At 47.7% G+C, this 11753-nt stretch overlaps 1 protein-coding gene across 3 annotated transcripts in view; it reads right to left on the bottom strand.

The window, feature by feature from the left end:
• Positions 1-10097, bottom strand: part of FAM219A (family with sequence similarity 219 member A) — a 135008-nt gene extending 124911 nt beyond the window's left edge. For 2 of the 3 annotated variants that reach the window (XM_026661302.2, XM_026661303.2), the window contains exon 1: positions 9981-10097. In XM_026661302.2, coding sequence (XP_026517087.1) covers positions 9981-10040 — 60 coding nt within the window. In that variant the 5' untranslated portion in view covers positions 10041-10097. The remainder of the gene's footprint in view (positions 1-9980) is intronic. The other variant, XM_026661304.2, reaches the window with a different exon arrangement.
• Between the last annotated feature and the right edge of the window lie 1656 nt (positions 10098-11753).

Below are 11753 nucleotides of genomic sequence, written 5' to 3'. Positions count from 1 at the left end.
AGATAGACTGCAGCGGGGCTCTGTCCTCCTGCCTCCGGTCTTGCAGAACATCCACAAGGCGCCGGAGCGTGTCCGTTTGCTCCCTCATTAGTCCAAGCAGCTTTTCAGTAGCCTGTTGGTCCTCCTGACGCCACCTCTCCTCCCGTTCCATGACTGCTCGGTGCATTTGTGACAAGTTCTCCCTCCACTGTGTCTGCTGGGCTGCCTGGGCTCGGGAGCAGCCCATTAGTTCTGTGAACATGTCTTCACGCGTCTTCTTCTTCCTCCGCCTAATCTGCGCTAGCCTCTGGGAGTGTGCTGACAGGCTGGGTTGGGAGACAGTCGCAGATGTGTCTGTGTGAATTTTAAAAAGGGAGTGAATTCCTGAGACAGATAAATGAAATTGTATACAAAGAACCTAGTCTTTCTCTGTGAACAAGACCATGCACTGAACCTCTCACATGCGCACTCAGGACAAGGTCGAATTTTCGGCCGTCGCCTTCAGTGCCTGTGGACTTGCGGAGGTCTTGGAGTGTTCAGAGAACTGTGGCTGGAGACCTGAACTTCTGGAGCGGGCAATAATGGTAAGCCGCAGACTTGTGGCTGCTTAAAACTCCAGCTGTAGCACTGGCCTCCTTTCACATTGAAAGCAATGCCAGTCTCTGCTGCCAGCAATCAGGACAGCATCAACTCTGCCCCTGTCCCACCCCCTCGCGGCTGTCCCAGGGAAAGATCCCTGTATGCTGCCCCTCTCCCTCCACCGCGTGGCTGTAAAGCAGTCCCAATACTAACAGTCCCCTCCCTAATTCAAAGCAGGGCGTCATGAGCGACATCACCCTCCTGAGGATCCCGGACACCCAGAGAGAACGCATGCTGCGGGAAAGCATGCAGAAACCGGGGCCGTATGCCGCCATGCTATGTCGGGCCATGATCCCCGAGTACCTGATTGTGGCATGGAGGGGACATGTCTGCTACCACGGAGGGCCCACTAAGATCGCCCTACCCCGGAACCTGATCAACAGGCTTGAGCTCTACCTCCACGAGACCTACGAGGAGTTCTCCTACGAGGATTTCTCGTCGATCCCCGGCCACATTGACCGGATTTTCGCGTAGGTGCACTGGGACTTTGGAGTGGAGCGTCTTGGGCCTGGGAATCATGTAGTAACGGACATTGTGAAATTTTTTTAAAATACTTGGGACTAAATTGAGAAGAGCCTAAGACAGAGAAATCATGCAAAACCCATTTGTTACCTTTGTAAATATTCCTGTTTTGTACCTGATTATTTTTTTACTAGTTTACAGCACTTTTATAAATATACATTGTTAATAGTATAAATATTACCGTTCTGTTTTAAATAAATGTTTACATGTTTACAGCACTTACTGCTTGATCCGTCCCCTGATTCTGTGTCCGGGGTAAGGGATGGGGACGGTTGGTACGGGATCTCGGTAAGGGTGATGAAGAGCTCCTGGCTGTCGGGGAAATCAGCGGTGCCAGCGCTGTCGACTGCCTCGTCCTCCTCATCTCCTTCCTCCTCTTCCCCGTCCGCTGTCATGTCCGACATGATCCCATCCTCGGAGTCCACGGTCAGGGGTGGGGTAGTGGTGGCGGCCGCTCCCAGGATGGAATGCAGTGCCTCGTAGAAACGGGATGTGTGGGGCTGGGATCCGGAGCGTCCGTTAGCCTCTTTGGTTTTTTGGTAGCCTTGTCTCAGCTCCTTGATTTTCACGCGGCACTGCGTTGCATCCCGGCTGTAGCCTCTCTCTGCCATGGCTTTGGAGATCTTCTCGTAGATCTTAGCATTCCTTCTTTTGGAGCGCAGCTCTGAAAGCACGGACTCATCGCCCCACACTGCGATGAGATCCAAGACTTCCCGATCAGTCCAAGCTGGGGCCCTCTTTCTATTGGATTGCACGGCCATCTCTGCTGGAGAGCTCTGCATAGTTGCCACTGCTGCTGAGCTCCCCTCGATGTCCAAAGAGGAACTGAGATTCAAACTGCCCAGACAGGAAAATGAAAATGAATTCAAATTTTCCCGGGGGTGTGGCTGGTCAGAGCATCCGAGCTCGGACTGCTGTCCAGAGCGTCAACAGAGTGGTGCACTGTGGGATAGCTCCCGGAGCTATTACCGTCGATTTCCATCCACACCTAGCCTAATTCGATATGGCCATGTCGAATTTAGCGCTACTCCTCTCGTTGGGGAGGATTACAGAAATCGATTTAAAGAGAGCTTTATGTCGAACTAAATGGCTTCCTGGTGTGGACGGGTGCAGGGTTAATTCGATATAACGGCGCTAAAGTCGACATAAAAGCCTAGTGTAGACCAGGCCTTAGTTTTTAGGCAGAACTGTGGCAGCCATTCTGTGGTTCAATCTGAAGAGATGGAGCTGCAAATACACTATAACTGTCTTCTCAAGGGAGATGATTTTCAGAAGTCCAGAAATCAGCATGTTTGACAAAAACTCTACAACAAAGGAACATTTTAGTGGATTTCAAGAGGGAGCAGAGAGGCAGACAGCCCTCCTACTGTCAAGGTTCTCAATGCTCACTTCAGGTATTGGGCGCTGGATACCCCCACTTGATATGCTACCCATCTGATCCAGAAGGCAGTTGATGTACATCAGATTTTTAACTTGGTCCATTTTAAATTTCTGCTTCAAATTCTTTGTTTTCATTTTTAATTGGGGGGGTGGGGAGGGAGGAAAGGAGAGCAAGTGCAATAGGAGGAATGGGCAGAGTTGTTCTCACATTCAAGGTTTGCGCAAAGAGTTTGATTTTGATGGGCAAACAAAGGGCAACTTGGTCTGGGCGGTGAGAGGGGAAAAATCTCTGCATCAGCCTTGTGAATTGCTTGAAGGGAAGAGACAAGAATCAGGTTTCTAAGGTACCTTCCTTGTTTTAAAAGAGGTAATGCAGCCTTGCAGGTGGAGCTGGGAGTCAGGCAGATCGTGTTCTATTCTCAGCTCCCCTTCTGACTCACTGTATGAACTTGGGCAAGTCAGTCCATGTCTCTGCCTTCATTTTCTCTTCTGGAAAGTGACCATACCTCAAAGAAAGACCTTTGGAGAAAATACTTGACCTTGATGCAGACCCTACAAGTCAATTGTTTCAACTAAAATGCGCAACTTCAAGGTTCTGAAAAGCTTTTAGGACGTGAGCAGTACTCCATGGCCATAAACATCTATAAGAACCAGGGTCAATAGTGTTAGAAAATATTTTAATGTTCACAATGAGACAAGAAACAGGTCTTTCAGAATTGATCACTTCCTATTTAAAAAGCTTTTAAGCCCTGACTTGCCAGCCCTCCTAGTATCCAATTTAAAAACCCTGGGGAGCAGTTATCTGCCAGATCAAGGAAAGAAAACATCCTAGGAGTTCAGTGCGGTCATGAGTGTATAATAACTGAATCCACCAGTGCATAGGTATGTATAGGTTTAGAATCTACTGCTTTATGGGTCACAACCCATCCCTGCCTATTTCATTTTCACCTGAAATACTGCAACCAACCAACCAGGTGGCAACCCACCTATTTCTATATAACAGCCTGCAAAAATGTGAACAATTAGATGGTACAGGGAAAGTATTTCACTATAAAACATTATTCTCTTTACTTGGATTTCATCCCCACTATCATACGAGTTTCCTGAGAAGAGGAAAGAAAACTCTTCTAAAGGTCCTTCTCTTGGACTGAGTTGTTCCTGACACTCATCTGATTCTTGTTTTATTTGTATGTTTTTCAAGAGATGAAAGTGAACAAGCAAGGAACTAAGAAGTGGTGCTTTTTACCAATTTGGATTTGGTACAGGATACGGCCAAAAGTTATTACCATACAGCAGGGTAGATTTGATTTAAATCAAATCGATTTAAATCATGAGTTAAATCACTAGTCAGGAAGACTCCATTTAATCATGGTTTTCTACATAAAAGTGCATTCTTGTTGGTTGTTATAACCTTAATACATATTCTTCACAACTCAGAGATAGATGTAGGTTTCATTTTCAGAAGGTACACACTAGACATTTTTAAACAGCGATTCATTTTGAAAACTTTTCAGAGTAGTTTTACAGCTATATCAGAAAATGAATGATTATTTAGTTATTTCATTTACCAAAGGAATTGAAGCAAATATTTATGAAGTCATTGGGAGGTGAACTATCTCCAATTCAACAGGTTAATCATTAATATTTGGAGGATTTTCTTGCCATGCTGTATTAGGAGGAGAACATCCCCAGACAGACATTTCAATTGTTTTATTTAAACAACTACGTTAAGTATTCTGGATTTTTTTCTTCAACAGCAAACATATAATATTTTAACAAAACAAGAATATGTCCCTCGCTTCTCACATTTATCTCCAGACTTCTTCTCCTGGTCCTGCCCCCAACAATCTTCTATTCATTGAACTTTTTGAAACTTTGCAGTTTTAGAGAGAGGTAAGGGATGGACTCTGTGTATGCAAATTTGCAGAGGGACAATAGGGTTGAGGTCTGTTATTTCTCATATTATTTATTTATTTAAAAACATTTTTGCTGTTAACAAGCATGTTACCTCTGGAGAGACAAATCCACACTTTGAGAACTGCAAAACTAAGCATCCCTGATGGTATTTTCTAGACTGAGCACTGAGTCCCATTGGGTAGATAGAAAGATTAACCTAAATCTATACAGAACCCCCTGGAACTCCAGAAGATTGGGTCCCTAATCCATGAACTATTGGAAGTCATTTACAAAACTTTTCTTAAACATTACGTGAATATATTGTCTCATACTATAGAATTAGAATTTATAATCCCTATTCCATGATGAGATATCTTTGAGCTATAATGTGTTTTAATTAAAACTATCTTTAGATAAGTTTTTTTTCCTCAAAAAGCATTTTATCAAAAAATCCGATTTAAATTAAAAAAAATCCAATTTAAAAAACAAAACAAAACATTGATTTTTATCCACCCTGCCATACAGTGGTTTGTGGCCTCCAGGTAAAGCAAGTTGGTAGTCTCAATGCAGTTCCTACTGAACAGATGTCCCCATGACAGACAGGGCCGGCTCCAGGGTTTTGGCCGCCCCAAGCAGCCAAACAAACCAACCAAAAAAAAAAGCCGCGATCGCGATCTGCAGCGGCAATTCGGCGGGAGGTCCTTCGCTCCGAGCAGGAGTGAGGGACCGTCCGCCGAATTGCCGCCGAACAGCTGGATGTGCCGCCCCTCTCCGAAGTGACCGCCCCAAGCACCTGCTTGGTAAGCTGGTGCCTGGAGCCGGCCCTGATTACAGAGCCGCCACAAGTGCTTCTCTCTTTAGCGGTTTCACCAGAGAAGCCATAGACTATATAGAGTGGTGCGTCAAGGAAGCTTGCAATGCTGCCACTGCACCTGTTTCTGTGATTGAGCAGAACACTTCAACCTGCTGGGCTGTTTAAATAGGGCAGCATCTTCCACTGCCATGAAACTGAATATTTCTGAGTGTTGTAGCCATGTCAGTCCCAGGATATTAGACAGACAAGGTGGGTGAGGTAATATCTTTTATTGGATGAACTTCAGGTCACCTGAAGAAGAGCTCTGTGAAGCTTGAAAGCTTGTCTCTCGCCAACAGAAGTTCGCTCAATAAAAGATATTGCTTCACCCACCTGGTCTCTCTATTTCTGAAAGAAGCGTATAACCCAGGAATCACAAAACTAATGGCATGTACTGGTCAGAGACTGATTCAAATACAGAAGGGAGCCCTTGCCCACCAGGGATGTCCGAGGGTAATGCCATGGTGAGAAACCTAGTCTGCTCCTGAGCTGCTGGGATTCCAACCAAGGCTCTCTCATCAGTCACTAGCTAGTAAGTGCAAAAGATCTTAAGCCATCCCAGCCTAGGAACAGCTCCATACTGGAATAGCCCTGAGGTCCAAATAGTCCAGCTCCCTTTTTCTGACAGTGACCAGTAGCGGCTGCTTCAGAGGAAGGCGCACAAACCCTGCAGTAGGCAGATGTGGAGTAATCTGCCCCACACGTTAGACCTCATCCTGGCCTCTAACAGTTAGAGGTTGGCTTAAGCTGTTTAACATCTCTTCCAAAATGTATAATTAATTATGATTACTCTGGATAGTCTTAATATTCATAAGCGTACAATCCCTTTTTGAAACTTGCTAAATTCTTGGCCTCAAATCTGGGTGCTGAAAGGGAGAAACCAGCTCTACTTTATCCACTCCCCATCACTGCAGAACTTCCTAGCTACGGTGTGTGTAGTCTGCTTTTGTTCCTTTATCCCAGCTTCTGCGTTCAGAGCCATGTCCCCCCCCCCAACCCCCTCACTCCGGTGAAGTTTTAGACTGTTTCTCCGGTACTGCCAATAGTTTTTACAAACTTGTTAATTTCGCTACTAAGCGCAAGGTGATGGGAGTGCAGGTGAACAGCCTTGTCAATTTCACTCTGCCACTGATAGCTAAGCTGGTTCTTTCAAACACTGGTACAGGTTCCTTCATTTAAAAAATAAATAAGTCCACCAAGCAATGATTTATGTTTTCTGATAATCTTGTAACATACTGGGTGCAATGAGAAATTATTCAGAAGTACAATGGGGTGTCTTTAGCCCTAAACAAGAAGTCGTTCAATTCTAAAATGTTTAGTGGGACAATCTTCAGTGCTAAAATGAACCTGCCAATAAGTCCTTAACAGTAGTTGGTGGTGGAGACTTGTAGAAGTACTTGTTTTTTTAATTAAGTTATTTCCACCTCTTCTCAAACATTTCATACTGGGATCTCATGCAATTAGATACCAGAGATGGCCTTTACATACCGGACCAGTGGAAATCAGAATTCTGAGCAAGTCAGTCAGTTAGCAAGTCTCCACTTTAATACCAATGCAAAATTTATTGCTGGATCCCTAGAGGTCCTGGGGGGTCACCCATAACACACAGAAAGCACCCCTAAGCAAAGAAAATGAAAGCACTGTAAACGTGAGACAGGCACAAATGAGAGGAAGATAGAGTGCTCGTGTCTGAGAGAACGCATCTTTCCAGCTGCAGAGAAACCTGGGCAAACACGTTCAAGTGTTCTGCACTGTGCAGCTGGAGAGTAAGGATAGGAAATGAGCCTTGCTTATCAAAACAATTCAGTATGAGGCTGTATGATGGGCTCACAAAATGAAAGGCAGGTTTGGAATTGTCTGATGAGAGACCAGGAACTGTCATTGCAAGCCAAACCCCTTTCCCTACCACCTTCCACTTCAGAAACTCAAAGCCACCAGCAAGTTTTACTTTACACATTTAAGCAAACATCAAACCACGGCGGCCTGTATTCCTGGGTCTACAGAAACTCTCTTGGGTGTCTTACTGTGCTATAGCCATCATTTCAGTTGTTTTTGTTTATATAATCACACCTGAGTTTTGGGGTTAAAAAAGTGTCTTTTCCACTTCCAGTCGCTATAGAAATAAACCCATGCACTGTATGCAAACAAAGCATTTTTTTGATAGAGAAGCCAAGTGTGTTTGTACAGTACCTAGATTCTTCAGGCAAACAGTTGCCTAAGTGCAATTTTACCCAGAGAATGACCGTTATTAAATTTAATATGGAGCATAATCTGCAGCTTCATAGCATGAACTGTGTTGTACCAGGGCTTTGGAGCTGTGCTCCGGCTCCGCTCCAGCTCCAGCTAAAAACCTGCAGCTCCACTGCTCCGGAGCTGCTCTGCTCCAAAGCCTTGTATGTATACAAATATCCTATTTAAGATACGTTCCTGTCAGTCTCCAATATCATTAGCTCATCTAACTCTAAAGGTTTCCAAGACAGACCATTGACCAATGTTGGTCCAGAGAATGGGTTATTCACCTTATGCCAACACTTTGTTTCCAGCTTGTTGATCAGATTGAAAGACAGCTAAAAACACAGTAAATTATTTCTTTTTACTGTTCCAACATATTTAATTGCTATACCTGCCACAGGGATGTTATATGATCACAACTGGGAAGGAAGTTGGAGGGGAAGTATGCCACAAGACCATCCATCTAGTAAGATGTGGTCAACGCCATGAAAGTCTGAAGACATCTGCTCTAATCCAGGCCTTCCCCAAGTTCCACTGTCAAGTTTTGCAGTTTTACAATCACATATTTCTGCTTTTAAGGTGTGTTTCTCTACCTGTTCCTGTACTGAAGATCCACAAAAGTATCAGGGGAACTGGCTGATTGAAAAAAGTGGCAAGACAGGCTATCCAACGCACAAAATCCTGATCACCTTTAATGGGCTGCTTGTAGAATACGTAAACATTTTAAAAAGTAGTGATTTTAATCTGACCAGATCGTTCCAAATACTAGAGGATTTATTCTAGATGGGTATACAACGAAGTCAAAATAAAGAAGACAGACACTGCTAAACATAATTGTGCCTTTACCCCAATATGCCAAACAGTAGTGAAATGCTGTCAAATGTATGCCTGTACACAGTATTAATTTCAGGAGATCATAATAAGAGTCTCTTGAATGGGGGAGGGTAAGAGGAGATGTACATGTAATAACTAGGATTTCTGGTTCCAGGGATGACACAGCAGCTGCTGTTAAAAACATGTGATGCTGCTAAATGCAAAGAAAACACACAAGCATGTTAAAAGTCCATTTTAATTTTTAAAAACATAAGTCATTAAAGAATCCTTATACCATGATATAGAAATGTATGTAAATGAAGTCACATGTCTGAGTAAAATCTGTGAGTCAGAATAAGCAAGTTAAGGCCCCTTACTGTGATTAAAGTGCTTTGAGGCAGAAATACACCTCCTCTACATTCGGTAAATATACAAGTGCACACAGCAAGATCCATGCAAAAGTCAGGCACCGAATTCAAGTTTTAAGAAATAATAAATCTTATTTTGTCTTTAGCATATAAGCATAGGGATGTATGATCATTTAGGGGCAAGGAAAGGAAAACTATCCCTATTGTGTAAGAAACAATCACTGAAGCAACTACAATTCCTGCTCAGAGAAAACAAACAGCTCCTCATGGAATAACATGCGAGTCACTCTGCCCTACACCTGAGCGCTTAAGACTTGGGCTTACCCTCAGAGCACAGGGACATGGATGGACAGGTAACATTAAAAACAGCATCCTGGTGATCAATTCTCTGCAGCTCACTAACAGGTGGGGCAGCAAGCAAGGGGTTGGAGGCTCACAAGAGTCTAACCACTGCAACATGTCAGTGGGTGGGTCCTGTCCAGAATCATCAGCCGGGACCCCAGCAGGCAAGGACCAGCCTGGGGAGTGCCCACTCCTGCTCTCCAAGCTCAGGGGGACCACCACCGGAGCTGTCCTGTCCCAGTCGCCAGCCCCTGATGTTACATAACAGCCAGGTTTTCCTTACCCCCGCTCACAGCCCGCCAGGCACCAAGGCGGGTCTAAAGGGACAACGAGCCGCCCATCTTGGCCCCCCCCGTGTCACGCCTCAGAGCCTTGGGGGAGTTTAATCGCCACCCAGACACGGGCCCCCCCAGCTGCCGCCCCCCCGGCCCCCCCCCCCCCCCCGCTGCCTGCGGGCCCACATGCAGCTGTCTCTCCCCCCCACCCCCGGGCAGCTTACAAAGGGATGACATCATCGGGCAGGCGGACACCGGGGACCCCAAAACATGCAGCCCCGCCCCGGGGACAGGCGGAGCGCCCCAGTCCCGGCCCCCCCGGGGAGAGCAGGGCCCGGGTGCGGCTGCGGGGGGGGACTCCTGGAGCCCCCTGCGATGGGAAGTGCAGGGGATGCCGGTGGGTGGCCCCTCACATCCCCCTATGGGGGGGGCTAGGAGAAGCCGCGCCCCCCCTCACCCAGGGGGACCCCCCCCCGTTCGCCGCTGAGTTCCAGGGGGCCCAGGCTCTGGCGGGGGGGGGCGGGATAAGGGGCTCCCCCAGCCTGCAGGGCCCCCCCGGGGGTTAGACCCCTCCCCCCGGGGTGACAGCGCGGGCTGCCCAGGGCGGGCCCCCCCCCCGAGGACAGGCGTGAGGCGGCGGCAGCCCCCGCCCGGGTCGCCCCGGCCCCGCCCGCCCCTCACCAGCGGCTGCATCTCGGCGCGCACGGTGGGCACCTGGAACCGGTCTATCTCCTCCATCATGGTGCCGGGCAGGGCGGGGGCGGCCCGGGCGGGTCGCTCCGGGGCCGGGCTCGGGCGCCTCAGTGTCGCAGGGACGCGCCCGCCGCTCGCTGCTGCTGCTGCTGCCTCATCCCAGCCAGCCGCGCTGCCGGGGTGACTCAGCCGCTCCGCTTCCGGGTCCGGGACCCGCCGCCCCGCCTCCTCCTGCATTATTCATGAGACGCGGCCCGGCCGCCGTGCGTTATTCATGAGGGGGCGGGGGCAAATACTATAAATAATTCATGAGCCGGCCCGAGAGCCCGGATGGGAAGAACGCCCCGCCCCTCCCTCCGTTGGGGACTTCCCTTCCGGCGGGGTGGGACGTACCATTCTCTCCCCGCGGGGGGGAGTCCACATCCCATTCTGAATTTGGATTGGCAGAGAGGGACTTCCGGCCCGTTGCCATAGATACCAGTATCAACTTCCGGCAACTGGTTGCGAGCGGGGAAAGGAGCGAGCGAGCAGGAGTTGGAGACTTGGAGCCCGGGGGACTGTTGCCGCCATGCCGCCTAAGGTGCCCCACAAGAGCCATCAGGTAAGTGCCAGTCCACGGGGTAACCGCGTCACAGCATGACATCATCTCACCATCACACCACAGTATGACATCATTGCTCTGCCCCATGACGTCACTTCACCATCACACCACAGCAGGACATCCCTGCTCTGCCCCCTGACGTCACCTCACCATCACTCCACAGCATGACATCACTGCTCTGCCCCCCTGACGTCACCTCACCATCACACCACAGCATGACATCACTGCTCTGCCCCCCTGACGTCACATCACCATCACACCACAGCATGTCATCCCTGCTCTGCCCCATGACATCACCTCACCATCCCACCGCAGCAGGACATCACCTCACCATCGCACTGTAGCAGGACATCACCAGTCTATGCCATGACATTGGTATCTTGCATCACATGACATCACCGTGACATGCAGTTACACCATTTTATCACTATCTCATTGCAGCACATCATTACTTCTCACGATTAAATCTCAGAGCTACAGCCTAATATCTCAATTGTCATCAGACAAAGACTTTCTGGCTGCACACCATTAAGGTTATGTCTATGCTAACACTTGTGTCGCTATAACTTATATCGCTCAGGAGTATGAATAAACCACCCCCTGAGCAACATAAGTTACACCAACATAAGCGCCGGAGAGGTTCTCCCACCAACATAGCTACCACTGCTCATTGGGGGTGGATTAATTAAGTCAACAGGAGAGCTCTCTCCCATCACTTTAGAGTAGCTATAGTAGAGATCTTACAGCGGTGCAGCTGCATCAGTGTACTCTCTAGAGTAGATATAGCCCAAGTCACTGTGCTGAAGCATGACATCCTGCTCCATATATTTACATCAGCGCACTGCATCGTGACATCTGCGTGCCACAGAATGACACCGCCATGCCAGAGACAAGGCAGGTGAGAGAATAGATTTTATTAGACCAACTTCTGTTGGTAGAAAAGACAAGCTTTCCAGCTTTGCAGAGCTCTTCTCGAGGCCAGGGAAAGCTTGTCTTTTCTACCAACAAAAGTTGGTCCAATAAAAGATATTACCGCCTTGTCTCTCATATCCTGGGACTCGCATGGCTTTGTTCTTTGCAATCACTATTCCAGACTGTCACATCATGTTACTGTGCTATTACACTGCTGCATTATAGTGATGTATCATAGCACCATTTCA

Source organism: Terrapene carolina, unplaced genomic scaffold (genome assembly GCF_002925995.2).
Source record: "Terrapene carolina triunguis isolate 2854851 unplaced genomic scaffold, T_m_triunguis-2.0 Scaffold998, whole genome shotgun sequence".
Lineage (NCBI taxonomy): Eukaryota > Metazoa > Chordata > Testudines > Emydidae > Terrapene > Terrapene triunguis.
Note: the sequence above shows the minus strand (reverse complement) of the source record. Positions and strands in the feature narration are given on the sequence as shown.